Genomic DNA, 25,000 nt, shown 5'->3' with positions numbered 1-25,000 from the left:
GCCCTGAGCTGCACTGGTTTGTTCCCAGTGTTGAAGACATGATTAACATCCATTAGTTATATACAGCATGGGTTAGTTCCTAGACTAGCAGCAGTTGCCAGTCATTACTCATCACATCTATAAATATCCTCAGCTGCCATTCAAAGCCTCTCCTGCATTTCTACCTCTTGGTTTCATTCGATAAACTCGTGTCACTTCAGCCTCACGACACCTGAGCCTACATTGTGCGAGCACCAGCGCAGACACATGGTGTTGGATTGTAAGCTTGACTCTGCACATTGTGTGGTGCCGCCTGTGAGACTTCTGACTGTTTTTACTGTGTCATTAAGGGAGACGTCTTCTCAGTGCGTTGTTGAGAATGTAAAAAAAACGTTACAATACAAATACAAGCTGTTATTTACAGCCTCTTAAATTCCCGCTGTATACAGCATTGTGGAGAGTGATAACTGCAAATAGCATTACCTCCGGCTGAAAGGATCCCAGTCATTGTGAGACTGACAGCCTTGTGTCTAATACGAGGTATCAAGAAAATGTGTGTCTCTGTGAGAGGGATAAGTCCGCTGTTCTGCTGAAAAGGACATTTTGAAAGCATTTCACGTTTGGGTAAAAATACATAAATCGTTCTTTTCAGCTTGCAGGGACAATATGTCTAGCAACAGCTGCCTCAAGTGTTCTTAGAAGATCCTTATTTATATAGAAGGATATCTGCTTATAGCCAAACACTGCTTTACACATGAGTGCAGTGTGAGGTGACATGCAAAAGGAAATGGAGCATGAAATGAGCCACAATCTGACACAACTCCAGTCTGTGAAAGGATGAAAATACTTTACATTTTGCACTGATAAGACTGTAAGAATTAATATATGTCCCTCTCTCTCTCTCTCTCTCTCTCTCTCTCTCTCTCTCTCTCCCTCTCTCTCTCTCTCTCTCTTCTCTATCACAGCTGCACTGCAGGTGTCCATATCCTTGAACAAAGTGGAGTTAAGTGTCGGAGAGTCCAAGTTCTTCATCTGCACAGGTACGCCACCCACTGATTAGTGTGTGTGTGTGTGTGTGTGTGTGTGTGTGTGTGTGTGTGTGTGTGTGTGTGTGTGTGTGTGTGTGTGTGTGTGTGTGTGTGTGTGTGTGTGTGTGTGTGTGTGTGTGTGTGTGTGTGTGTGTGTGTGTGTGTGTGTGTGTGTGTGTGTGTGTGTGTGTGTGTGTGTGTGTGTGTGTGTGTGTGTGTGTTGGAGGCGGGTCAGATGTGCCTTGCATCAGGGCATGTGAATTATGTTTGATGTTTGTCAGACAAAACTCAATCCATGCAGTCAGAGGTGGGCGGAGTACTCAGAACTTGAACTTGAGTAAAAGTAGAAGTACCAGAGTGTAGGAATACTCTGTTACAGTAAAAGTCCTGCATTCAAAATGTCCCTCAAGTGAAAGTAGAAAAGTATTCTCATCAAAATATAGTGAAAGACAGTAAAAGTAGTCATTGTGCAGATTGGTCCATTTCAGAATAATAGATATGATATGTTTTATAATGATTGATCATGAAAGTGTTCTCAAAGCTGGTAAAGGTGCAGCTAGTCTGAATGACTTTGTGTACTACAGGGTAGCTGGTGGATTGAAGGTGTTAAATACATGTCGTTGAGTCAAAGTTGTAGTAACTTCACACCACAGCATGCAGTCCATATGGAGACTGATTCTTTGACCAGATGGGCTCCACTCAGAGACCCCCCTCCTCATCTTCCTCTCTGAGCGGAGAACCAACAGCCAGGAAACCTGACGCCGGTGCCAGTGCCTCGGCGGGTGGGCAGCACTCTCTCTTCTCTCCTGCCAACACACTCAGCGTGGAGCTAACAGCCAGGGAGGCAGGACACACGGGGAGGAGCAGGAAGTGTGTGTGGAGGTCTGAACTCCTCACAGGGAGTGTGTGTGGAGGTCTGAACTCCTCACAGGGAGTGTGTGTGGAGGTCTCCAGAGAGAGAATGCATGGAGAGTGTGTGGAGGTCCTCAGAGGAAGGATGAATGGAGTGGGTGTGGAGGTCTGACGCTTCCTCAGAGGGAGGATGCATGGAGTGTGTTCGGAGGTCTGACGCTTCCTCAGAGGAAGGATGCATGGAGAGTGTGTGGAGGTCTGACGCTTCCTCAGAGGAAGGATGCATGGAGTGTGTTTGGAGGTCTGACGCTTCCTCAGAGGAAGGATGCATGGAGTGTGTTTGGAGGTCTGACGCTTCCTCAGAGGAAGGATGCATGGAGTGTGTTTGGAGGTCTGACGCTTCCTCAGAGGAAGGATGCATGGAGTGTGTTTGGAGGTCTGACGCTTCCTCAGAGGAAGGATGCATGGAGTGTGTTTGGAGGTCTGATGCTTCCTCAGAGGAAGGATGCATGGAGAGTGTGTGGAGGTCTGGTGCTTCCTCAGAGGGAGTGTGTGTGGAGGTCTGGTGCTTCCTCAGAGTGTGTGTGGAGGTCTGGTGCTTCCTCAGAGTGTGTGTGGAGGTCTGGTGCTTCCTCAGATAGTGTGTGGAGGTCTGGTGCTTCCTCAGAGTGTGTGTGGAGGTCTGGTGCTTCCTCAGAGTGTGTGGAGGTCTGGTGCTTCCTCAGAGTGTGTGGAGGTCTGGTGCTTCCTCAGAGGGAGTGGAGGTCTGGTGCTTCCTCAGAGGGAGTGTGGAGGTCTGGTGCTTCCTCAGAGTGTGTGGAGGTCTGGTGCTTCCTCAGAGTGTGTGGAGGTCTGGTGCTTCCTCAGTGTGTGTGGAGGTCTGGTGCTTCCTCAGAGTGTGTGGAGGTCTGGTGCTTCCTCAGAGTGTGTGTGGAGGTCTGGTGCTTCCTCAGAGTGTGTGTGGAGGTCTGGTGCTTCCTCAGAGTGTGTGGAGGTCTGGTGCTTCCTCAGAGTGTGTGGAGGTCTGGTGCTTCCTCAGAGTGTGTGTGGAGGTCTGGTGCTTCCTCAGAGAGTGTGTGGAGGTCTGGTGCTTCCTCAGAGTGTGTGGAGGTCTGGTGCTTCCTCAGAGTGTGTGGAGGTCTGGTGCTTCCTCAGAGAGTGTGTGGAGGTCTGGTGCTTCCTCAGAGTGTGTGGAGGTCTGGTGCTTCCTCAGAGTGTGTGGAGGTCTGGTGCTTCCTCAGAGTGTGTGGAGGTCTGGTGCTTCCTCAGAGTGTGTGGAGGTCTGGTGCTTCCTCAGAGTGTGTGTGGAGGTCTGGTGCTTCCTCAGAGAGTGTGTGGAGGTGAATGGAAACACACTGGCAGGAAATGAAAGGGAGAAGCTCTTATTGTGAAGGAGCCTAAACGAGTGTTGGAGGTTGGAGATAAATATCCAGCAGTTTCCTTCAGAAGAGAGTGGGAGGGAGTGTGTGTGTCACTCTTCTCCTGCCCTTTCCCACCACGGGCAGTCCAGCTCAGCCTGAGTGTTCTTGTTGTGTTGTGCCAAGTGGAGTGGGCTGAAAGCAGGGCAGAACAGTCAGAGGATGAAAAGCAGTGGAACCGAAGTGAGTCTGCAAACTGATAAATAAAAAGGTATTTTGAAGGGACTTTTCAGGCTTTAAGTTGTCGTTGAGTCAGTGCTGCATAAATATGGATTTTACAGGAACAGAAGGCAAAGAAATGCAATTATATCACCTGTTGATTCACAGGTTTGAACAGAGGGGAAGAGAAGCCGGCTGAAACCCACGTACTCGTCCGATACGAAGCTTTCTTGTCTCCAAAGTTTGCCGCGGAGAATTGGCAGCAGAGTAACAACGATTGAAAACCTCATTTACTCCTAGAGAGCACAAATGTATGTTCTTGGAAAGTGTCCAAACAAGGTCACGCAGGCAGGTAAACGTAGGTAAACATCTATCAACCTTGTCCACAACATTTCAGCTGCCTCTAAAGCCCCCTTAATGTGTTTCTAACTAAAGATGCAGCAAACAAAGTGTAAGTTTAAAAAGTAAGAACACTTTGGGGGACTATTCTTCCATATTTAGGAGTCTAATTAATGCAAGATGTGCAATTTACCAGGCTTTTCCAAGTGTTGATTTTAAATACAACACATACTGTACAGCCTTAATGCAGGTACAGTATAGTACATGTTACTTGCTTTTATCCAAAGCAACTTACATACTGTGGACAATCCCCACAGGAGAAATTTGGGGTGAAGTGTCTCAGGGACTTAACGACATGCTGACTGCAGTGGGGTTTGAACCTGAACACCAACGCACTACCCACAGCGCCACACGTCTCGATCTAATCAGGAACCACGGCCTGTTTCCCTAATCCTTATCAGTGTACAATTTGAACTGTAGGCAAAAATGACCACGGATATTTAAAAAAGAAACACTATAAATAGACACGTCACTGCCTAACCTCTTAGTATTGGTTACTGCGTTGTGATGGGTGTGGCATCTATTCAGGAAGCTTTTGAGAAATGTCCCTTCAGCAGAATTAGCTTTCATTCATCACCACGCGCCACACAATCATTTATATGTGTTATGCCTTCGCAGCACAGCGCGCTCTAAAAAAGATGTTTCGCAGCGAATATTTGAATTGAGGCCACGGCACGGCAGGGGAGAGGGAGAGGAGAGGGAGAGGGAGAGGGAGAGGGAAGGAATGAAATGAAGGAAAACGGTGAGGGAGAGAGATTGTCTTCTGAAAACAGTCGACTCTAAGTGGTCTGCGAGGGAGACGGAAACACTGCGACTGTGCTTCTGTCACCTCGCACCTCCAGTGAATTGGTTCCAGCTTTGTTTCGTTCCCAGAGTTGAAGAAAGGTCAGAGGCGTCTCCACGGTGAATGCTTTCAATGAGAGATATTAACAGTGTGTCCACAACATCATTACGCTGTGTGTTAGTGTTCTCTCAGTAAGCGGTTTGTTTATGGTACTGATGTGTTTTAGTGTTTTGTGCTGCAGGAGTATCTCAACAGTCTAATTATAACCATGAGAGCAGAGGTGTTATTTATAAAGATGCATGTCTTAAGGTGTTGAACCAGAGCTCCTGCTGCTCTCTAATGAAACACGTTGTATTTAAAGAAGGGTTCACTCATTTGGTGTTTTATTCATGCTGCTAACTTGGGTGTGGACATATTCTCTAGATATCTATTGAACACATTGAGAATAGCTTTATTGAAAACACACAAAAAACGAATTGAACTTCCTGGATTTGTTCCGTATCATATGGTTTCTCTAAAGGTTTTACAGTGTAGTAAACAGACACTTAAATTCAATCATATCTATTTACTACATTATTTAGTTATATTTCCTTCCAAACATGCATCTTTTAAATCACCAAAAGCACCGCATTACAAAAGGAGTTATCAACAGGTGCTTACCTTCACATTGAAAACAGTTAATTGGATTCTTTGTTGGGAATCAAACATTGAATCGAGTCTCAGAGGGAACAGGTCTCCTGCCAGGGTTAACTGAAGCTGAGCTCATGGCGGGACAAACGAGGCGTTGGATAAACCGGTGTTTAGGTGTGTGTGTTTAGTTGTGTGTGTTTAGGTGTGTGTGTTTAGGTGTGTGTGTTTAGGTGTGTGTGCAACCTCCCAGATGACTGAGGTGGCAGCGAGCCAGAACAAGTGTTGGCTGGGAAATAAAAACAGATCGCAGCTCCAAAGGCAGTGGTCAGCCGCCATCTATTATGTGCTTTCCTTCAGATATGTCTAAGTAGAGGTCATATTGTTTTACACCCACGTTCACCCGCACGTTACGAGCTGACGGAGATTAATATGCAGCCGATAATTCTGACATCATGTCAAGATGCACACATGGAGATGCTTTCCTTCAGATATGTGTTGTTATGGTCATTAGAGCTTAATATAGTGTCATCCTAATGAAATGTAACTTTTTGCTAAGTAGTATCCTTCCAAGTGTTTTAAAGCCTTGTGTCTGAGAAGAACGTTTGGTTCACGAGGGTAAGACGAAGTGTTTTATAACACTACAGGAAAGACAGGAGGAAAGGTAGCCGTTTGCTCGAAGGGGGTACCTGCGACTCCCAATGGTTCTTTGTAGGGTGTGAGTTTTGCTTATTGTTGTTGTGCTGTCATTATCGTTGATGCTTCCCTATAAGAGCAGGACGCACTCAGAAGGAGTCGTCATGCTCGCAAGCAATCAAAGAAAATATCTTAAAAGACCTTATATCGATATAGTGTTTCTTTGCATGTTTGCTATATTCAATTCAAGTTTATTTATATAGCCCAAAATCACAAATCCTATTTGTCTCAGAGGGCTTCACAAGTCAACAAACACAATTGGCAATGTAAACAATGTAAAAACAACAAACGTATCTTATAAGATCAATGTGAAAATACCAATTTAAAAAGGAACATAACACAATGACACAAATACAGAGTACAATAAATACAATTCCATAAAACGAAGGGTCCATGAGGATGTATGAAGGGGGTTTAAAACCAGTCTAAACTGTACAATGTACTAAAGAGGAAAGTCTTTAACCTACTCTCAAATGTGTGGACACTGTCTGCCTCCCTGATCGTCACTGGAAGTTGATTCCAGAGGGACGGGGCTTGGTAGCCGAACGCTCTAGCACCTGACCTTTTTTTGTGGACTCTGGGAACCACCACCAGACCTGCACTCTGGGATCTTAATGCCCTAGGGGGGCGGACCGGCCATCGGGACTTTCGGGACGAATCCCGATGGGCCGGTACTGAAGTGGGCCGGTCGGACGATGTGGGCCGGCCGGTAACCGGCAGGGCTCGACATTAAATGGCCCGCTGGCCCAGAAGCACTATTTAGAGACCCCGGGCCGTCATAACGTACTTCCCACTTGCCCTTATTTCCAGCTATTTTCCAAAACCCTGTGGAGAAATCCCATTGCTTGTTGTCGAGGGAACCAGCAGCTTACTTCCTGGTTTTAGGACGCGTCGCTGCACCTCTCAATATGATGCCAATATAAACAAGGTCATCTGTCAGCTCTGTACATCAATGCCGACCTATGCTGACAAGTAAGTGAAGAGAAGACAATATAAAGGTATTGGCTTTAGGGAAATGTCCCAGCAGTTTAGGATAATGAAGGTTCTAATCTAATCTATTACATAGCCATTACATTTCTAACTCCTAATGACAGGAAGGCAGAAAGTGCATTATACAAATAATAATACTCATAATAATATCAGACATTTTTTAACAATGACCACAATATCATTATTTTAATAAACCAAATGTTTGGACGAATGCTCCGGGCCAGTGGTTACAATGGTGGGGGCCAGTGATAATACATTTGACCCTTAATGTCTACCTCTGCGGTAAGTCCCAAGCACCCCCCACCCCCCCCCGTCGACAATTTACTAGTGGTATTTACTTGCGGTACCGCGGTGGGCCGGCGGTACCGAAGTGGGCCGGTCGAGAGTCCCGGGCTGATTTGTAGTCCCAGTCCGCCCCTAGAGGGGCAATAGGAGATGAAAAGATCCTGGATGGTCCCTGACCATTTAGCGCTTTGCATGTGAGTAATATGTATAAAACTCTTCATTCTCTCTAGACAGCAGCTGATTTGAAGTTGCTATACGACAGTCTAAGTAGAGCCTGGTGAGGTCAAATCGTTTTTACACCCACGTTCACCCGCTGGCCGCACATTACAGAGCTGACGGAGACAAATATGCAGCCGATAATTCTGACATCATGTCAAGCTGCACACACGTAGATGCTGACCGCTGTGATTCCTCTCAGCTCTTGTTGCTGCGTTGCTATCCAACTCCCTCGAGACCTGAATCAATTACTGCCACCGTGGGGATGTGGGAGTTTTTCTTTTTCTCTCAGCTCACGCTCAGCTAATTCTGCCGCCGAGGGGCACGTCTAGTCAATAATCTGCTTAGTGCAGGAGGCTTAGATCGCTCCAATATTTCAGTCGCTTTATATTGCTCCCTCTCTGCTAAGGAGGATCGTAAACATTGTCTGAAACACCTTCCAGGTACAAAGCGTGCACGCCTGTTTCATGAAAGTTTAATGTGCATGTGGAGTTCAAAACGCAGTCGCTTTCATCAGCAGACGATCAATCTTTTGGACATTTTGCTAGAACGTGCAAAAACCTTCTTTGTCTTGCCCTCTGCCTTCAGAGGAGTTCTCTCTCGCAGAGAACCAGAAATAGATTCAAGATTCATTCACGGCTTTTATCGTCATTTGCACATCAGCTGCTACAGGCAGGGGCGGACTGGGGGGGGAAAGTGGCCCGGGGGTTAATTGACAGACAGGCCCACTTAATGCAAGTATCGGCCGGCCGGCAACGAGAGTATGTTACTTAACAAAAAACCCTGCATTTAATGTTATTTTGGAGCATTACTCATATAGTAATCTTTACCTGAGCCCTTGAGTTGCCTAGAGCAAAATAGTTACAGCATATATTTAGTGATTCTAATGTTAACAGATCATTGATGCAAAAACATTTGGACCCAATTTGCCTGACTTGACACATGGAATAAAACATGGGCGTAGGAAGCACCCTCAATGTGGGTGAGACAATTTAACAGGGGTTGTGGGCAGGTGGTGGACCTCACCGCCTCTAGGGGGGTCCGGGGGCATGCTCCTCCGGGAAGATTTTTTTTTAAATGTTGAAGTTAAATGGGTCAATCTGGTGCACTTTGAGAGCAACATTAGGGACTACATCTATGGATACATCTCTCAACACCCATATGAAACAGATCTGTAATCAGATTAACTTTTTCTTTCAATATTTATTTGAACAGCAGGTGGAGGCAAAAGTGACTGCACCCAAAACAATAAACCTGTACCTACGGGTACAGCCACTCTGCCAACCCCCCCCCCCCCCCTATGCAAGCCCCTCCCTCTGAACCCAGGGCTCGCTACAATACTGAATAATGTATACACAAACTATACAAAAACGCCTTTATGCTTTGGAGCTTGCTTATCCGCTTTGGAGCTTGCTTATCCATCTGTAAGCAACTGCCAGCTAGGTCTCTCAGTCACTCACTCCTGATCGTTCACTGCGCAGTGACAGCTGCTACGGGCCTGATGTGTGAAAGTGAAACTGATAGATAGAACAAAGGTAGCCTATCAAAACACCCACCCCACTGGGCCGTGCTGGAACACTTACAAATGTGGGCCGGTAGGATTTAGGAACTTTTTTTTTTTGGTATTCCCAATGGCCAGTCCGCCCCGGGCTACAGTGTGGACGTGTCAATGAAACACTGAAGTCACAGCTCCAACAGTGCAACATATATACAGGACAGAACAAACAAAACTGATGAAATAGTGCAATAAGAGTCTAGGATTCTATTTACTGCCTTATTTAGTTATTATATTTCCTCTAAAACGCATCGAGATATTCTTTTAAAGCTAAATGGAATATGATATCTTAGATAAACCATGTGTCCGATGCAAACAGATGAATGTTTATGGATGTTCTTTCAAAAGTTTGCGATGCCCGAGATGACGCAGCTGTTCAGAGCGTTTACACGGATAGCAGCAGCTACTCATTCAGATGTAAGAACACACAGGAAGGCAGCGTGAAGAAGAGGAAGCATGCTCCTGTCGTCTCCGATCATCTGTGAAGCAAACGGCCTGTCACCACGCTATCAACTTTGAACATATTTAGCTGTCTCTGCTGTCAACAAACTGGAAAATAGCACGAGGTGATTGCGCTGCGATGCTAACAGGTATGAAAAGACTCCGCCATGCTAACACACTTATCTGTTCCCCACACGCACGCTTGTGGGAATCCGCGTAGGAAAGAAAGCAGGAAACATGTACTGTAATGTGATTTTGAGCAATGCTCCAGTTAGATTGCCTCATCAGATCTGTTGGCCTTGAGACTAATGACAGCATGCCAAGGATGTGAGGCTGTTGGAAACATTGCGATGATGTCTATGCAGACAAGAGGCGAATCGTTTATCAACATCAACTAAGATATTATTAATGTTGGAAGCTGTTTACATCACTGCATGCTGGACAGATAGGTTTCCAGCTTGCCTGACCGCGAGCTCTCCCCTCACAGTTACACACCACCTGCTGCTGCTGAGCAGGTTCAAAGATTTGCTCAAGGGTATCTTACCGATAGTTACTGAAGGGGAAAGACAGCGTTCACACTGCCCTCCCCTCCCTCTCTCTCTCTCTCTCTCTCTCTCTCTTAGGGCTTTTATATTGCCGCTGAATTCTTTTCTTTTCTTGAATTCCATCTTTTCTCTGCACCCGTTTCCTCCCTGAAATGCAGCGACCTGTCTCTCAGACACTGGACGAGCCTCTGTCCGTCTCCCCCTCTCTTCAAGGCTCCAGCTGATTGATGGGCAGAGTAATGGCCCTCCTCGCTGACACTTTTATTTGCACGATTTACAGGCAGAGGACACCTGCTGCGTGCAGATTGCCGTATCATCTCCTGCAGATGAGGCTCACACACCGCATGTTGACACCGTTTTAATCAGGGTTCAAGTTCACGCCTGCCATTTGTTTCTGTGATCAGTGTGTGTGCATCATCTTGGAAATGAGAGTGATGTTTATAGCTTGCATATGTCCCAGACTTATACGCTATGTAAATCCAAGATTATGACATAATCGTTTAATTTCCGTCCGTCTGTTCTCTGAACAACGTTGGACCTTCCTCAGATGCTCAGTGCCCAAAGCTAGCAGCTGAGCTTATCCCTGAATGAGTACATTTCATTTGATGCTGATACTTTTCTACTTTTACTTGAGACACATTTTGAATGCAGGATTTTTACTGTAACAGAATATTCCTACCCTCCGAGTACTTCTACTTTTACTCAAGTACAAGATCTGAGTACTTCTACTTTTACTCAAGTACAAGATCTGAGTACTTCTACTTTTACTCAAGTACAAGATCTGAGTACTTCTACTTTTACTCAAGTACCAGATCTGAGTACTTCTACATTTACTCAAGTACAAGATCTGAGTACTTCTACTTTTACTCAAGAACAAGATCTGAGTACTTCTACTTTTAATCAAGTACAAGATCTGAGTACTTCTACTTTTACTCAAGTACCAGATCTGAGTACTTTCTACGTTTACTCAAGTACCAGATCTGAGTACTTCTACATTTACTCAAGTACAAGATCTGAGTACTTCTACTTTTACTCAAGTACCAGATCTGAGTACTTCTACATTTACTCAAGTACAAGATCTGAGTACTTCTACTTTTAATCAAGTACAAGATCTGAGTATTTCTACTTTTACTCAAGTACAAGATCTGAGTACTTCTACATTTAATCAAGTACAAGATCTGAGTATATTCTACTTTTACTTAAGTACAAGATCTGAGTACTTCTACATTTACTCAAGTACAAGATCTGAGTACTTCTACTTTTACTCAAGTACCAGATCTGAGTACTTCTGCATTTACTCAAGTACAAGATCTGAGTACTTCTACTTTTACTCAAGTACCAGATCTGAGTACTTCTACATTTACTCAAGTACAAGATCTGAGTACTTCTACTTTTACTCAAGTACAAGATCTGAGTACTTCTACATTTAATCAAGTACAAGATCTGAGTATATTCTACTTTTCTCAAGTACCAGATCTGAGTACTTCTACTTTTACTCAAGTACAAGATCTGAGTACTTCTACATTTAATCAAGTACAAGATCTGAGTACTTCTACTTTTACTAAGTACAAGATCTGAGTACTTCTACATTTAATCAAGTACCAGATCTGAGTACTTCTACTTTTACTCAAGTACAAGATCTGAGTACTTCTACTTTTACTCAAGTACAAGATCTGAGTACTTCTACTTTTACTCAAGTACAAGATCTGAGTACTTCTACTTTTACTCAAGTACCAGATCTGAGTACTTCTACATTTACTCAAGTACAAGATCTGAGTACTTCTACTTTTACTCAAGTACCAGATCTGAGTACTTCTACTTTTACTCAAGTACAAGATCTGAGTACTTCTACTTTTAATCAAGTACAAGATCTGAGTACTTCTACTTTTACTCAAGTACCAGATCTGAGTACTTTCTACGTTTACTCAAGTACCAGATCTGAGTACTTCTACATTTACTCAAGTACAAGATCTGAGTACTTCTACTTTTACTCAAGTACCAGATCTGAGTACTTCTACATTTACTCAAGTACAAGATCTGAGTACTTCTACTTTTAATCAAGTACAAGATCTGAGTATTTCTACTTTTACTCAAGTACAAGATCTGAGTACTTCTACATTTAATCAAGTACAAGATCTGAGTATATTCTACTTTTACTTAAGTACAAGATCTGAGTACTTCTACATTTACTCAAGTACAAGATCTGAGTACTTCTACTTTTACTCAAGTACCAGATCTGAGTACTTCTGCATTTACTCAAGTACAAGATCTGAGTACTTCTACTTTTACTCAAGTACCAGATCTGAGTACTTCTACATTTACTCAAGTACAAGATCTGAGTACTTCTACTTTTACTCAAGTACAAGATCTGAGTACTTCTACATTTAATCAAGTACAAGATCTGAGTATATTCTACTTTTCTCAAGTACCAGATCTGAGTACTTCTACTTTTACTCAAGTACAAGATCTGAGTACTTCTACATTTAATCAAGTACAAGATCTGAGTACTTCTACTTTTACTAAGTACAAGATCTGAGTACTTCTACATTTAATCAAGTACCAGATCTGAGTACTTCTACTTTTACTCAAGTACAAGATCTGAGTACTTCTACATTTAATCAAGTACAAGATCTGAGTACTTCTACTTTTACTCAAGTACAAGATCTGAGTATATTCTACTTTTACTTAAGTACAAGATCTGGTTACTTCTACTTTTACTCAAGTACCAGATCTGAGTACTTCTACTTTTACTCAAGTACAAGATCTGAGTACTTCTACTTTTACTCAAGTACAAGATCTGAGTACTTCTACTTTTACTCAAGTACAAGATCTGAGTACTTCTACTTTAACTCAAGTACAAGATCTGAGTACTTCTACTTTTACTCAAGTACAAGACCTGAGTACTTCTACTTTCACTCAAGTACAAGATCTGAGTACTTCTACTTTTACTCAAGTACAAGATCTGAGTACTTCTACTTTTACTCAAGTACAAGATCTGAGTACTTCTACTTTTACTCAAGTACAAGACCTGAGTACTTCTACTTTCACTCAAGTACAAGATCTGAGTACTTCTCGCACCTCTGACTGTATATTCAAGAGAGAGTTTTGTAATGATGGTCCCTTTTCTCGCAGCGATTGGAGAGCCGGTGAGGTTGGAGTGGTTCAATCCTCAGGGCGAGCGCATCCTTCCCTCCAAACGGATGGCTCTTCACTCTGAAACGTCACGATCCAGACTCATCATCTACAACGCCATCATCGAGGACGCGGGGATCTACCGCTGCCAGGCCACGGACGCTAATGGACACACGGAGGAGGCCTCGGTGGTGCTGGAGATCTACCGTAAGACACACACACACACACACACACACACACACACACACACACACACACACACACACACACACACACACACACACACACACACACACACACACACACACACACACACACACACACACACACACACACACACACACACACACACTAGCTTTTATCAGCAGAGGTGGGGTACAAATACTTGGTTACTGTACTGAAGTACATTTTTCTGGTATCAGTACTTTCTACTTCTTACATGTTGAACACAAATACCTGTACTTTCTACTTCTTACATGTTGAACTCAAATACCTGTACTTTCTACTTCTTACATGTTGAACTCAAATACCTGTACTTTCTACTTCTTACATGTTGAACTCAAATACCTGTACTTTCTACTTCTTACATGTTGAACTCAAATACCTGTACTTTCTACTTCTCACATGTTGAACTCAAATACCTGTACTTTCTACTTCTTACATGTTGAACTCAAATACCTGTACTTTCTACTTCTTACATGTTGAACTCAAATACCTGTACTTTCTACTTCTTACATGTTGAACTCAAATACCTGTACTTTCTACTTCTTACATGTTGAACTCAAATACCTGTACTTTCTACTTCTTACATGTTGAACTCAAATACCTGTACTTTCTACTTCTCACATGTTGAACTCAAATACCTGTACTTTCTACTTCTTACATGTTGAACTCAAATACCTGTACTTTCTACTTCTTACATGTTGAACTCAAATACCTGTACTTTCTACTTCTCACATGTTGAACTCAAATACCTGTACTTTCTACTTCTTACATGTTGAACACAAATACCTGTACTTTCTACTTCTTACATGTTGAACACAAATACCTGTACTTTCTACTTCTCACATGTTGAACTCAAATACCTGTACTTTCTACTTCTTACATGTTGAACACAAATACCTGTACTTTCTACTTCTTACATGTTGAACACAAATACCTGTACTTTCTACTTCTCTCATTTTCCAAACAGGCTGGTTCCTTTAGTCTGAATGTATGTTTGGTGGCGTGATCATTATTATTTAGAGTCATTGCGTGCCTATTGATTTGAACACGATCCGTGTATCCATCATTTCCTGGTCTTCTCTAAAGAAGAGGGACCAATGGAAACGTTGTCATGTTGCCGTTGGTCACCATGGAAACATTCATTAGCTAACAATGACATTATTGTTCTATTAATATAAAGGGAGGTCAGGTACTCTTTAAAACAGCTGCTAGTTATGGGTACTTTTTACTGAAGTACATTTCAAAGTTCTTTACTTTCACTTGAGTAAAGAAGTTTAGTGAGTACTTCTACTTTTACAATGTTTAAACACGGGTATCTGTACTGCTACTTGAGTGAAGGACGTGTGTACTTGATCATGTCTACTCAGGCTCTGATCCACTTCATGCTTAGAGACACAGAGTTATTTCCAATCACAAACAATCTTGGGACAGGAAGGTTACGAGGTGAACCTTTTGTGCCAAATTAGAAAATACATGAAGCAGTTGCAGGCAAATTGTTGCAAAGGAAAGGATGAATGTCTAGGATTTAAGTGTTCCTCAAAGATCCAGATGTGAGTGGGAGTAATCACGGAAACATCTTGTTCCTAAGCGCTGAACAAGAACTGCTAAAAGATCCAAATGTTCTGATGATAATCTCTAAGATAAGATAAGACTGTATTTATCCCGAAGGAAATTGTTGTGCCAGAGTTTACAGAAATACAATAAACACAGCAGCGTAATAATAAAACTATACACTAACAGTGCAGTAACAAGAGAAATGAAATAACTCACACTTAAATAACTTACACAACTGTGTGTGTGTGTGTGTGTGTGTGTGTGTGTGTGTGTGTGTGTGTGTGTGTGTGTGTGTGTGTGTGTGTGTGTGTGTGTGTGTGTGTGTGTGTGTGTGTGTGTGTGTGTGTGTGTGTGTGTGTGTGTGTGTGTGTGTGTGTGTGTGTGTGTGTGTGTGTGTGTGTGTGTGTGTGTCATGGGACTCGATTGCTGCCAGGCGTAATGAGGCGCTGACCCTCACTCTCTCCTGGAGAGAAACTGAATGTGAGGAGGTCAGGGCGACTCAGTGGTTACACACACTGTCCCATCACCATTTATTCTGCTGCAGCGTCCTTGAGGAAGACATCCAAGTATTTAAAATATAATATAAATTCCATGAAGGAGCAGAATTAAAACCACACTGCAAAATGCTGCTCCAAAATCAAGAAAAAGAATAACGGCCCCTACATACGGCGGCGTGCGTTGCCGCTTCAACGCGTCTGCCCATTCACTTTGAATGGGGTGACGTCACGATTCGCCGAACTGCATTGTGGGAGCAAAGCGTAGCTTCTCTCATGGTGCTCGCTGCAAAACTAGAGCAATGTTCTACTTTTGACGCTTCGAGGCGTCAGCCAATCAAATCATATGCCAGTACAAGCTCTAGCCAATCAAACCGCGTGCTTGTGTGTCTGGGGCGGGAGATTCATGTGATTGGTTGTTGGTCTAGTTTCAGCCCCCCCCCGCCGGCAAGCGACAACGCACGCCGCCGTGTGTAGTGGCCGTTATTCTTTTTCTTGATTTTGGAGCAGGTGTTTTCACTTGTAATGAGTAAAAAGATCTGGCGATAGAACAAGTGAACATTTGCTTGGTAACATTTCTTGAAATAAGACGCGATATTTAGATAAAGGAGATTATATGACACGTCACTTGTTAGAAACTTTTATCCAAAGAGACTTCCATACTCAATACTGTGGACAATCCCCACAGGAGCTGTTTGGGGTGAAGTGTCTCAGGGACACCACGACATGCTGACTGCAGTGGGGTTTGAACCTGTGACCCCCTGAGTAGAAGTCCATCATACTATCCACTGAGCCACAGCCTCCACTCTGAGTTCTTGTGATTAGCTGAGAAAGCTTATTTTGAACTATGTCTTACCAGGAACAGTAAATGTTGTTACAAAATAATCCTGAAATGCTCAAAAGTGTTCAGTTTTCTGACGTCAGTTGGTGATTTTCCAATAAGAATTCGTTTAGATGTATTTGTTAAAACAAGATGAACCATCTTTTACAAAAACCACAGCAGCTTAAAAAACGTGTTTCATTTGAGATACAAAATCAGATGAAGATGCATCGTTTAAAAACAGACCCTCTGTCTCTCTGCATTGTTACCTCTTCAGTCATTAGGTGTTACATCGAGTGTAAAGACACATTCTGACTATTTATGTATTTAATCCTTTATTTGGCACGGGCAATGCACAGTAATGAACACTTAAAACATTCAAATGTATCAAGCGTAACAGTGCCAGATTTAGCTTTGAGCTAGTTTCCATCTGCAGTCCCTCACATAAAACATTTAAGAACAGTACATGATATTCTTATGACATATACATGTGTCTAATTTCTAGTCTATATTTGACTAGAAATTAGACACAGTTACTTGAGAAGATTTTGAGTTTTCACAAGTGCACTATTAGGGATATATGCCTTTTAGTTAGTTTGATCGCAATGTTAAAACATCTAACACATGGTGGGTATTTTAGCGGCTGATTTAAGTGTCCAAAGATTTATTTAAAGTCAAAAGAATTGAATAATTTAAGCTTTCATTATTGCCCCGACTTAATCAAGCTTCTGACAGCATCGAGAACCGTTTTGAAACAAGCTAACTCAATAAGTGAAGTCCTTGCAGGGCCAAAAGACACATTCCTCAAGACGTCGTAAAAACCGTCTTTTCGCAGGTAGCGCGGGGACAGGAACCGGATCGATGCAATAACATTACATACGTGAATCCAGGACGACGTGAATAACCCACATTCATCGGGACTTTGGTTAGGAGCTTCTCCGAGTTTAATTGGAGGAAACGTCACAGGGATTTGGTTCAAGGAGACACACACACACACACACACACACACACACACACACACACACACACACACACACACACACACACACACACACACACACACACACACACACACACACACACACACACACACACATATATATAAACACACACACACACACACATACACACACATACACACATATAAACACACACACAGATATTAACACACAAACACACACACACACACACACACACACACACACACACACACACACACACACACACACACACACACACATATTAACACACACCTATTAACACACACACACACACACACATATACACACACACACACACACACACACATATTAACACACACACACACACACACACACACACACACACACACACACACATACACACATATAAACACACACACACATATTAACACACACATATTAACACACACACACACACACACACACACACACACACACACACACACACACACATATAAACACACACACACATATTAACACACACATATTAACACACACACACACACACACACACACACACACACACACACACACACATATAAACACACACACACATATTAACACACACATATAAACACACACACACATATTAACACACACATATAAACACACACACACACATATAAACACACACACATATTAACACACACATACACACACACACACATACACACACACACACACACACACACACACACACACATATAAACACACACACACATATTAACACACACATATTAACACACACACACACACACACACACACAAACACACACACATATAAACACACACACACATATTAACACACACACACACACACACACACACACACACACACACACACACACATATAAACACACACACACATATAAACACACACACACACATATTAACACACACACACACACACACACACACACACACACACACACATAAACACACACACACATATTAACACACACATATTAACACACACACACACACACACACACACACACACACACACACACACACACATATAAACACACACACACACACACACACACACACACACACACACACACATATTAACACACACACACACACACACACACACACACACACACACACACACACACACACACACACACACACACACACACACACACACACACACACACACACACACCTTCTGAATTCGCCCCCCTGCTGTGCAGTTGTCTTTTTTCTCTCTTCTCCCTGAGAACCATTAGAGGAGACATCCCAGCTTCAATCACACCTGCCATCGCTCAGCATTCGCCTCGTTCCCAACTGAACCAGCTCCCCCCCCCAAAAAAACAAAAAAAAACACTGTTTCCATGGTAACCGGCGTCACTCACCCGGGGTATCGCTCGGATTAGATCGAATGAGCAGAAGCAACAGCAGCAGCATGCGGATAAAAAAACCTGCCCAAAAGCTTGTGAGCTATAACATGTTGACATCCCTATAGCTGCTGACATCTACGTTTCATTGCACTTTATTATTTGCCTGTATATTATATTGTTTGTTTGTTTGTTTGTTTGTTTGTTTGTCTGTTTGTTCAGCATGTAAAGCGGCCTTGGGTCCCTTGAAAAAATCTATTATTATTATTCTTATGATGGTCGGTTATAATTGTATTTGTTCATCCATTTGACACTTCTTCAGTTTTTACAGTCTCATAATTCTCTTCTTTCATTTCATTATTATTATTATTTGTTGCGTTATTGTTTTACACGTTCTAAATAAATCAAATCAAATCAAAGGGTCGGTTATAAAAAATCTAAATAGCTTCATGCCAACATAAAAATGCTGTCTGGATTTCCTGGTGTTTTTTAGTCATGCTAACGACGTAGCTCACAGTGAAGCCTCTCTCCCCATCTCTTTACTCCTGACTAACTTCTCATAACAGTATGAACTTGTGTACAGACATTCATGCTCCCCTGAGGATGTATTCTGCTGACTTTAGTGCACGTATGTCGCTATCAAGTCTTCATTTCGGGCTGAAATATCTCAACAACTAATGGATGGAAAGCCAGAGTCTGAGCCTAAAGACCTTCATGATCCCCTGACTTTTGCTGTAGTGAACCCATGTGTGTTTTTAGGGAGTAGAAGGTCTCTTTAACCATTCAGTAAATGGACAAGTAATTTGGCACAGACACTCACGTTCCCCTTGAAATGCATTGTAATAACGTTTTGGCTCCACTTAAAGGTGGGGTAGGTACGTTTGAGAAACCGGCTCGAGATAGACTTTTTGTTATATTCCATGGAATGCTCTTAACATCCCGATAGCAATGAATATCTGAAGTGCTTTGAGAATAAATACATAAAAAATATCATCTATGGAAGCCGTAGCGCTTTAAAAAGCACGACCAATCATCTTAGCCGGCCCGGCTAAAGTAACTGGATGGCCTACCTGCCTGTCAGCCTTCCATCTGTGCACAACCTTATCTCGTGCCCTCATTGGTCATGTGCACGTTCGTGTGTTGGAGGAGGGGCTCTGTGAGGAAGTGGCAGATTTTTTCCGACTGGCCGTTTCTCAATCTCGAGGAAACTGGCTTCCAAGCCAATATTTCAAGGATGCTACGTCATCGAGTGCCGCCGAAGGACTGTTCCAATCTCAGCATACTTGGAATTCCACCGAGGCCGCGTCCTTGGTTTGGGGGTAATTTCGAGGCTGCACATGGGTAAACTTCGCATCCTTTAAATCCCCACAATGCTTTGCGCACGGACCAATTTCCCCAAATCTGTGTCGGAAAATGTAAGGCGGGACCTCTCATATGACGCACACCTGCACACTTGCTAGCCTGTTCCACTCTTTGTTTTCCGAATGCCAGGAAGGATTCTTGCCTCGCTTCTGAAGCAAGTGACTCGGAAGACATGTGCTACCAAGCAAGCATCCTCACGATTGAGAAACGGCCTGTGTATTTTCAAATTTTAGCGCACTTGAGCTGGTTTCTCCAAAATGACCTACCTTAACTTTTAAAACGTTAGTTATTGACTTGTTACCTGCAGAGCTAATGACAGTTCACTCACACCAAGTTGAGTGATGATAGGCAAATGTTAGACGTTATTATCAGTAGCATCCGTTTGTATATGTTTCACTAAAAGTTAACTGATGACAAAATCAACTGCCGTTTTCTGCCTCTGCATCCAAACAGGAAACTCATAATAAAGATAGCCCCCTTCATTTCCTCCTAGTTTATGAATGGACGAAGCAATAATGCTGTAACAGTGAAAGCCCTCTCCCTCGCAGTGATGTGTAGGCGAACAGCTATAGAGAAACCTCTGAGTACATTCTCAATTCTCCAGAGTCAAGTGTGCAGCGTGAGAGGTTGCTTCCCTTGTAGAGCAATGCGACTACAAAGGAGAGAGGTGAACAGAAGGAACATCAGAAGGGTAGAAACCTGAGAGAGAGAGAGAGAGAGTTAAAGATCCTGGAAATAAAAGAAGAGGGAAATTGATAAGAAACCAAACACACGCAGAGGATCCTTGAAGTTAATGAAGACACTGAGACGCCGGGCACGTTCGCAGCCGGGAGAGAGAGAGCTCATTTTAAGGAGCAGCCCGGCATAAATCACACAGCAAAATGCTAATGCCCAAGCCTCGCTAACGCAAAGGACTGATAGGGGAAGCTGATTTATTCACACTTTCACTATACACAACGCAGAGGATGGCAGGTGGCCGCTCATCAAAGCCCTCGGTCCCAAACACGAGGAGATCAGGAGCCGTTTGTGTGGAAGAAGAGGGTCTCTCCGTAAAAGCAAATCGTCAAAAATGTTTGTTGAGAAGAGGACGAGGAATCTGTCATTGAAGCGCTCCTGAAGCTAAAAGAGAGAGAGTGAAAGGCCGCCTGTGTTCGGGTCTCATTATGCAAACAGAGAGGCAGCAGAAAAAGCTCGAGTCAGTGATTTTTTTTGTTATTTCTGTGACATGTAACGTCCACCTGTGCTGTTTCATCACAAGCGCCTCAACTGGGGCCCAGAAAAAACAGTCAAAGCCGCATTTGATATTTGATTTTTGATATTTGAGGGTGAAGTCATCCGTTAATGTCACGCTGTGATAGGCAAGGCAAAAGGTCCCATGAAAGCTAATCTAAATACTGAATACAAACTTTTTATTTGAGGGGAAAAAACCTCTTTTAGTAGGGCAACAACACTTTATTCAGTCCAGGGGAAGAAATCCTGTCCTTCTTCAATCGTTAAATCGATAAATGCATGATGCCACGTTTCCAAAACGAGGGCTAACAACACTTGCACCTGCATTATCGAACAAACTAGCACACCACCTGAAAAAAGAGACTGTGTTTTAACGTAACTTTTTCAAGCCCTGGGTTCGTAGTTCTCGATACTGTAAAAGCACAGCATGTGAAAAACAAATCTCTTTTTCCATCTCAATCTCTTTTCCAGAGAGGCTCACGTTTCGAGACGTTCAGTCGCCGCAGGAGTTTCGTCACGGGGAGACGGCCGAGGTGGTCTGCGACGTGATCAGCTCCCCGGTGCCCGTGGTGGTGTGGTACTACCAGGACAAGGAGATCACCGAGGAGCACCACAGTAAGTCAAAACATCTGGTTTTGATCCTGTCTGTCACCGAGTCACACGGGGTCATTTAAAGACCGTGACGTCGTTCAGAACATGGATGGAGTAACAAACATGAGTGTAGATTTGGAATACTTCCATAACACACACTTTGAAAATGTTTTACGAGGAAGGAAATGCACAATAGGATGTCAACATTCCTCCACATGGTACCTTGAAGTCAACAGGCCTGAATGGGGATAGCTGGATGCATAGATGGAGTTTAGTCACGGATTAAATGGTGATTTTATTACAGTAAGTACAGTAAGCGCTTCTAATTAAGAATAACACATATTCTCATTTCAAGTAGGTTGTTCTCACATCACAGATTTCTTTATTTCCGTGTTTCCTTATCTGATTAAGCGGCTAATCCTAATAACTAATACCTAAAGTTGATTTAAGGTTGTTCATTTAGTCCCACAGGCTTCTGGGATATAACACGTTACTGATATCTAATCTGTAAGTGATAACAATAGCAGATTACGATGAGAACAATACGCAGGAATCTCCAAAGCCTTGAATGTAAACCTGCCAAACACTTGATTGTTGAGAAGAAGAAAAAGCCTCACGAGTCCAAATGTTCCCAATCCTCTCCCTCCCTCGTTGAAAAGACTTGTTAATGTGCCAACAACACTGTGTCTCTAGGAAACGCAATTTCCTTCTTTTGTGTGGCTTCACAATAAGACAAGGATATCAAATTCTATAAATAGAAATCCCATCAGCCCTGCAGGAGGCGTATAACTCGGAGAGAAACCGTGTTAACAGGCAGAATGGATTATAGAGCGATGGGATGCATGCAAAGCTCTTATTATGGAGCTATTTCTGGTGCATTTTGTTCATCAATCTGAGTCTCATGTGAAGTGTAGAAGTGTTAAGCTCTTGTCTGTCATCCCAACCTTTTGTTATAAAAAAGGTAGAGGAACGCTCGCAGGACAGTCTCACTTTCAGCAGGATTATTATTTCCAGGGAACCTGTAGAGCGGGATTCATTATTCCCTCGTCTTCTCCGCCCTGATGTACAACTCTCGACACCACTTCCTCCATCGAGACGAAAGCGCACGTCCGAGCACTGATTAGAAAGAGTGACCCCTTGAATCTGTCACGTTTTTTAATTGAAATTCAAATCTTCAGTGGCAGCGTGGTGATGAAACTCGGAGAGGAGGAGACGGATTTTTTTTCTTTCAGTTTAATCATTTCACTCTAATTACGATGCATGGATATACATATCTTTGCTTGGGAGGAATGAGATAGAGGCCTCGTCACTCCTGGCCACAATGGAGAACTGTAATTGCGTGAATTGTTATCAGTGTGGACTCTATCAGGTAAATGTGCCCGAGTGAAGATTGACAGTCTAACTCCTGGAGAGTGGGGATGGCAATTTCCTCCGTGTGTTTTCCTAACTTCCTTATCTCGCTTCTCTCTCTCTCTCCCTTCCTCTTCCTCTTCCTCTTCCTCTTCGACGTGAAGGCAGGTTTCAGGTGCTGCCGAACAACAACCTTCAGATCCATCAGGTGACCAAAGCGGACGAGGGTGTGTATCGCTGCGAGGCGAGCGTCGAGGCCCGTGGAGAAATCGACTTTGTGGACATCGCCATGGTCGTCAACGGTGAGTTTCACTTTGAATCAGGACTGGTTGTGAAGGCTCGACGACCAGACGATGCTTAAAGGTGTCCCATCATGCTAAATGCACTTTTTGATGTCTTTTATACATAAATATGTGTGTTGACTCATAAAGTGTCAGAAAATACAACCCTCTCTCTTTCCCTCCGTACCCACATCTCTAAAAACGGGGGTAAAGTTGTTAAAAAGAGAACATGTTAAATCCCCGGTCACACTGTCCCGAAATTGACACCCGATGGACACACGAATATGGAATTGTGAATTTCGCACGAAGATGGCCCCGAACCACACGAAGGCAACATTTACATTACATTAAAGACATACAACTGCAACGTTCTTTACTTTCTCCGTCTTTATGTAGAAGATATTAAGTTTTCTCCGTCATGTTGTTTCCATAGCAACAGCAACTTCCTCGCCTTCAAAATAATATATTATATCCTTTTCAGTTTCACAGAACACAAATTGGGTTATTTACATAATATGTTTCCATGATTTTGTTGTGCAATAAAACAACCAGACGGACACACGATAAAGGAAATGTTCAAATTCGGCTCTGATCGTAACAACATCGGGACATTCGTGCAACATCGGGACTTTCGTGAGGGCATCTTAAACCGTCTTTGTGATGCCAAAGATTTTGCGACCGCTCCCGAAGTTGCTGCCGGAGCCTGAGAAACTCCACCGGCGGTCATACGATGGCTTAAGATGCCCTCACGAATGACCCGATGTCGTTACGATCAGAGCCCAATTTGAACATTTCCTTAATCGTGTGTCCATCGGGTGTCAATTTCAGGACAGTGTGACGGGGGCTTTAAGGTTTCCTATCGTGCAAAATTCACTGTTTGAAGTCTTTTCTACGTGCATATGGGGGATGAGGCTCGAATGGGTGATCCGTTTGGAATGTTTGAGCAAAACGCCTCATAGACATGTTGTTTATTTATCTGAGACCTATAATATATCCCTAAACATGTTATAATAGGAGTCCTTTAAAGGAATAATCTAACTATTTAAAGCTGTTGTGTGTACAGAAAGATTATTCAGAACGATCAAGACTTTCTGTTAAAGTTGTTGACGTCCTTTTGCCATATTGTATCCTACAGAAAACCTTGTTAGTTTAAGATAAGATAAGGAGTACTTTATTGATCCCTGAAATGTTTGTGTTGCAGCAGCGTAGAAAGAGAAGACATTGTACATTAGAGGATTTAGTTTCAGCCTCAGTTTGGGATTCACAGACGCTAAGTCCTTGTATCTCTACAGTCTTGGTTGTTCTTTATTCTTGTAAGGTCTGAAAATGCTGAGTGTTGTGAAGCTTAATCCTCTTACAGTGACACAGCCCAGCAAACAATGTTACCAGGTCACCTTTAGCATAGATCTGTGTTTAAGACAGACCCAAACTCTCCGATGTTTCCGTCCTGAAGCCTATAAGGTTTCAGGACGAAAAGGAGAAGTATCAGACTTGGTCCAGATTCAGCCTCACTGACTGTTAATAACTTCATCATTGGCACGCTTATTGCAGCGCTGCTCTTTTTCTTTTTGCTACCATTACTTATTCTCCTTATCCTTTAATGTGATTGAGAATTTCAATTAGCGATGTCTTTGGTGTCTGCGGGG

General features: G+C 42.9%; 1 protein-coding gene across 4 annotated transcripts in view; it reads left to right on the top strand.

Annotated features, from left to right (window-relative positions):
- Window positions 1-25,000, top strand: part of ncam2 (neural cell adhesion molecule 2) — a 305,617-nt gene that overhangs the window by 186,573 nt on the left and 94,044 nt on the right. For 3 of the 4 annotated variants that reach the window (XM_079669155.1, XM_079669154.1, XM_079669153.1), the window contains exons 2-5: window positions 945-1,019; window positions 13,107-13,313; window positions 21,604-21,747; window positions 23,238-23,375. In XM_079669155.1, the coding sequence (XP_079525281.1) occupies window positions 945-1,019; window positions 13,107-13,313; window positions 21,604-21,747; window positions 23,238-23,375 (564 nt within the window). Of the gene's footprint in view, window positions 1-944; window positions 1,020-9,144; window positions 9,579-13,106; window positions 13,314-21,603; window positions 21,748-23,237; window positions 23,376-25,000 lie in introns of those variants that run through there. The other variant, XM_079669156.1, reaches the window with a different exon arrangement.

Source organism: Notothenia rossii, assembly GCF_949606895.1.
Source record: "Notothenia rossii genome assembly, chromosome: 3".
NCBI lineage: Eukaryota > Metazoa > Chordata > Actinopteri > Perciformes > Nototheniidae > Notothenia > Notothenia rossii.
This window is presented reverse-complemented; position numbering and strand designations above follow the sequence as displayed.